Source organism: Frankliniella occidentalis, unplaced genomic scaffold (assembly GCF_000697945.3).
Source record: "Frankliniella occidentalis isolate FOCC.00 unplaced genomic scaffold, Focc_3.1 Scaffold17, whole genome shotgun sequence".
NCBI classification, from domain to species: Eukaryota; Metazoa; Arthropoda; class Insecta; order Thysanoptera; family Thripidae; genus Frankliniella; species Frankliniella occidentalis.
This window is the reverse complement of record NW_026267147.1, coordinates 775,338-779,546: the sequence shown is the minus strand read 5'-3', so window position 1 is coordinate 779,546 and position 4,209 is coordinate 775,338. Positions and strand designations below refer to the sequence as shown.

Genomic DNA, 4,209 nt, shown 5'->3' with positions numbered 1-4,209 from the left:
AGGGGGACTTTGGATTCATCCAGCGGCTCCGCTGAGCTCGCGGAACTGCTCGTCGCCGAAGTGTCCTGTCCCGGGGCTGCCCCCTGGGCTGCCCTCTGCCCGAGCACGTCGTTGTGCTTGCTGCTTCGTTGGCCGGGGCCGTTGGATTCCCTCTTCGGCCTCGGGCGGGGCGAGGCCTGGCCCTGCTGCCCGGCCGCTTTCCTCGACGCTGGCCCTGCTGCCTTGGCCTTCCGCACGAGCTCCTTCTCCTTCTTGCGGCTGTTCTGACGGACCTGGTGAGGCGCAACACAAGTAAATCCACGGACTGGGTGAACTGACGGAAAAATCTTTAAAGACGGAAGCACTCCTTGCCTGATGGCGAACTTCTCGCATGACGTCTCTGGCGAGGATGTCGGCCGCCCAGTGGAACTCGGTGCTCTTGAGGAATTTCTTGGGCGTGAGGGTCATCATCATGGTGCAGAGGCGGTCCACCAGCTCGAACAGCTCCACCTCTGCACCGAACAAGAAGCACTCAAGAGCCGCCCACCGTGAGCCAGCGCTCGCTCAGCACCCCCACTGGTCGCGCGCTTGCCTTTCATGATCTTCCAGCGATGCTGCGTGGTGAGCTTGGTCTCTTCGCTGACGCTCTGCGCGGCGATGGCTACCATCTTCTTCTGCAGGTTCTTGGCCATCACCTCGAAGTTGGCGTCCAGATCGAGAGCGGCCTCTCGCTCCTCGTCCACCGAGCCCACCGTCATCGTGGAGCTGACGGCCTGCTCCAGCTCCTTCTTGAGCTGCTGGTTCTTCCTCTCCATGGCCTCGATCTGCCTTAGGATGCGTTGGCGCTCCTCCTCGGAGGACCTCCTCTCCGGCGAGCGTCGCGAGCGCTGCTTGCGCGGGCTCCTGGGCGCCCGCGGGCTGGGGCTGGGGTCGCTGCCGGGCGCAGACTCCTCGACGACGGCCTCCTCTGCGCCCGAGCGGCACTCCCTCTCCTCGCGCGCACGCGCCCGCTCACGAAGCTCGCTGTGCTTCATCATGCCGTGCTGGCAGACCCAGCCGCGCCGTGCCATCTCCCTGGCGGGCAGGTCCTCCAGCAGCGAGAAGCACCGCTGGCGTTCACGCAACAGGAGAGGGCGTGATTTTAAACCGCCGAACACTTTTAGAGCCATATCCGAGGCCATATCACATGTTAAGTTCGGTCGGAGGTCTCTCCAAGCTAACGGGAAGGCTACTCGGACGTATGCCAGCATGAAGTACATTGTAGGATGGGATGGTCCAGAAAGCACGTCCGTTTTTTTCACAGATTCATTCGTCAAACCAGGGGACCTGGCGCCTGCGAGACTCCGGGTAGGCCACCCCGCAACACACGCATGCATTGCAGGCAAGATGTTGCCTACCCACCAGGCGCTATGGCAGCTACGTTCGTAACGGCAAATGACCGACGTTCATTCTGGATGATCCTTGGCGCACGAATTGAGCCTACCTGATGCTGCCGTCACACTTACCTCGAGGGCCTTGTGGTACACGCACTTGAGGGTCTGCATGACCATGCGGTGGACGATGCCCTCCATGACCGAGTCGAGCAGCCCGTCCAGGGCCGTCGCCACGGCCTCCGGCTGCAGAGATCCCGTCAGGGGCTCAGACACGCTCGCGTTACACGTCACCCTCCGCGAGACCGCCCTATAATATAGGGCCTATACTCACAATGCCGTCCCTCTGCTCGTCGGGGTCGAAGCCGGTGGACCGGAACTCCCTCCACAAGTCGTCGCCCGTCATGCCTGGCCACATGCACACCATGGAAGGGTAAATGGGGAGGCGGGTTTGCAAAGAAGGTCTCCACGACCTCGGAGGAGGGACCTACACGACTGCCCGTGCTCCCTGCCCTCCTTCACCATCCGCAGGGACATGTTGAACATCCGGTCCAGGGGCGTCATGTTCTCCTGGAACGACAGGGCAGGTCGGTGCTCACTCATGGCCGGGCCGGCGCGGGGCCGCGCGGGTCGCCCTAAGGTAAGCCTCTCATACATCGTCTGCGATGAAGCCCGTGCTGGCGATGCGGCGCCGGCGCTTGGGGTTGTCGCCTCCCTCCCCGTCTCTGGCGGACGACTTGGACGGCCGCCCCGGTCGCTTCCGCTTCGCGGGGCGAAACCGGAAGTGCTTGGCCCTCTGCTTCTCCCTGTCCGCCTTGATCTTCTTGAGGAGCGCTGGGGTAGAGAGTCCAACGACTTTGAGGTGAAAAACTGCAGCCTCGAGAGGAAACACGGGCCTTGACTTGCCCTCCCCACCTTGCATGCGCAGGTCCTCCCGCTCCACCTTCTTGTTGCGAAGCTCGACGGACAGCTTGAGGGCCTCCTCCTGCCGCGCCAGCAGCCGCGCCTCCCGCTCCTCGCGCTCAGTCTGCACCTGCACCTTGGTCTGCCACTGGCGCGCCACCTGCAAGAGCCCAGGATGTTGCTCGCTTACTGCGTGTTGCCGGGCTGCGCCTCCAGACCAACCAGGGCCCACCTCCTTCTCCTTGTACTCCTGGAGCTGCAGCTGCTGCTTCTCCAGCCGCTCCTTGCGCTCCTTCTCCTCGCGGTTCCAGGCCTGGATCGTGGCGAGGACCTTGGCGCGCTGGATCTCCTGGGCCACGGCCTGCCGGTGCTTGACCTTCTCGTCCATCTCGCGCGCCCGCTCCACGGCCAGCTGCCGCTGCTCCTCCTTCTTGGCCTCCACGCGCTCCAGCAGCTCCATGTAGCGCATCTGGCGCGCCATCAGCCTGGACCAGACGAGTGCGGGTGAGCAGCCAGCCCCCTGCTGCCCCCTCCCCCCCTTGTGTTTGGTGCGCGTGCTCACTGCTGGTTCTTCTGGCGGCGTATCTCCTCCAGGTTGGCGCGCTGCTCGCCTTGCTTCTCCTCCCGCGCCATCCGCTTCTCGTCCTGCTCCAGCTGCCGCTCCTCGCACTGCCGCGCCCGCCGGATCGTCTGCTCGTCCGACAGGTTCACGGCCTGGGGAAGCAGAACAAAGGCCACCGTCGTGCACCGCCCTGCTGCGTCCCACGCAGTATGCCTCTTGTCCCCATGGTGCCATTCTGTCCCGTTGGTGTTACCACCCTTGCCCCTACAGGCGCGGTTTTTATTAGTCCGTCCGACGGAGGGGGCGATTTACTGTGGGTTGCCTACTTTCAGAGGTTTCGTAGAACAAATTGCCTACCTACCCGATTTGGGCGATTTGTCCCCCCCCCCCAAATAAAGCCACGCCTGTGCCCCCATGGTTTTACCACCCTGTCCCTACGGTGTTCCCATCCTGTACCCATCCTGTCCCCATTGTGTGTGGGGACTCACCCGGCGGCGGTACTCGTCGCGGATGAGCTCGCGGTAGACGGTCTGCAGGTGGCGGCGGTAGGTGTTGAACTGGCGCAGCGAGCAGACGGCCTCGCCGGTGGGCAGGATGAAGCCGCGCTCGAGCAGGATGCGGCGGTGCTCCTCGGCCTGGAACATCCTGCGCAGCGCCGGGTCGTGCACCGGCTCGTACGTGTAGTCCACCTCGTGCATGTAGGGGTCGTCCAGGCGGAAGTCGCCCACGGGCGTGGACTGCCATAGCTGGACCGCGCCGGGCGCAGAGAAAGGCAGCGTGAGAGGACAAGTAGTGCTTCTGCTGAGAACAACCGAGATGCGCGGGGCTGCTCTTTGGGATCGTCCGGAAAGTACGCGAGCTTGGGCCCTGCGAGACTCAGGGTAGGCCACCCCGCGGTACACGCATGAACTGCAGGCAAGATGTTGCCTACCCATCAGGCGCTCTGAAAGCCTGAACTTCGCAAGTTCGTGACGTAGAATTCGGAGAGTGGCGAGCGTACTTTCTGGATGGCCCATCTACTTTTATGCGGGATCCCTGGTGCAACCCCGCACCCCATGCATTCGGCGGGAGCCGTACCCCCTGGCTGAGCTTGTCGCGGTAGAAGACGAAGGCGTCCTTGGGGTGGTCGATGATGGGCAGGCGCGAGCCGAGCGGCACCCTCCTCCAGTAGGGCAGCCCGTTGCGGGGCACGGCGCCCTCGGGCACCGGCACGGCGCTCTGCAGCGCGTCCACCACGGTGGGCCGGCGCAGCATGAGCGTCGCGTCCCGCACCTGCTGCGCCGTCATGGCCGCGTCCGCGCGCTCCGCGCCGCCCGCCTCGCCTGGGTGAAGTGGGCACGATTCGTATGAGAGCGGAGGTTTTGGTTTCATTAAAACAGGGTAGCGAACATAGTT

The 4,209-nt window shown here is 64.0% G+C and overlaps 1 protein-coding gene across 1 annotated transcript; it reads right to left on the bottom strand.

Annotated features, from left to right (window-relative positions):
* Positions 1-449: 449 nt before the first annotated feature.
* LOC113209859 (trichohyalin-like) lies at positions 450-4,121 on the bottom strand. Its single transcript, XM_052264285.1, has 10 exons — positions 3,892-4,121; positions 3,303-3,560; positions 2,815-2,966; positions 2,485-2,737; positions 2,265-2,412; positions 2,005-2,183; positions 1,841-1,919; positions 1,684-1,757; positions 1,485-1,595; positions 450-1,088 (listed from the first exon to the last, which is right to left on the bottom strand). Exons 1-10 carry the CDS (start codon positions 4,099-4,101, stop codon positions 450-452), a joined length of 2,103 nt encoding a protein of 700 aa, XP_052120245.1. The 5' UTR covers positions 4,102-4,121.
* Positions 4,122-4,209: the final 88 nt, after the last annotated feature.

Bases quoted from the DNA above. Each gene is read 5' to 3' on its own strand.
- LOC113209859 (XM_052264285.1), bottom strand. From the start codon at position 4,101: ATGACGGCGCAGCAGGTGCGGGACGCGACGCTCATGCTGCGCCGGCCC. The intron at 2,184-2,264 runs GTGGGGAGGGCA...TCTCTACCCCAG, and splicing joins GGAGGACCTGCGCATGCAAG to CGCTCCTCAAGAAGATCAAG. The intron at 1,758-1,840 runs GTAGGTCCCTCC...GCATGTGGCCAG, and splicing joins CAGGGAGCACGGGCAGTCGT to GCATGACGGGCGACGACTTG.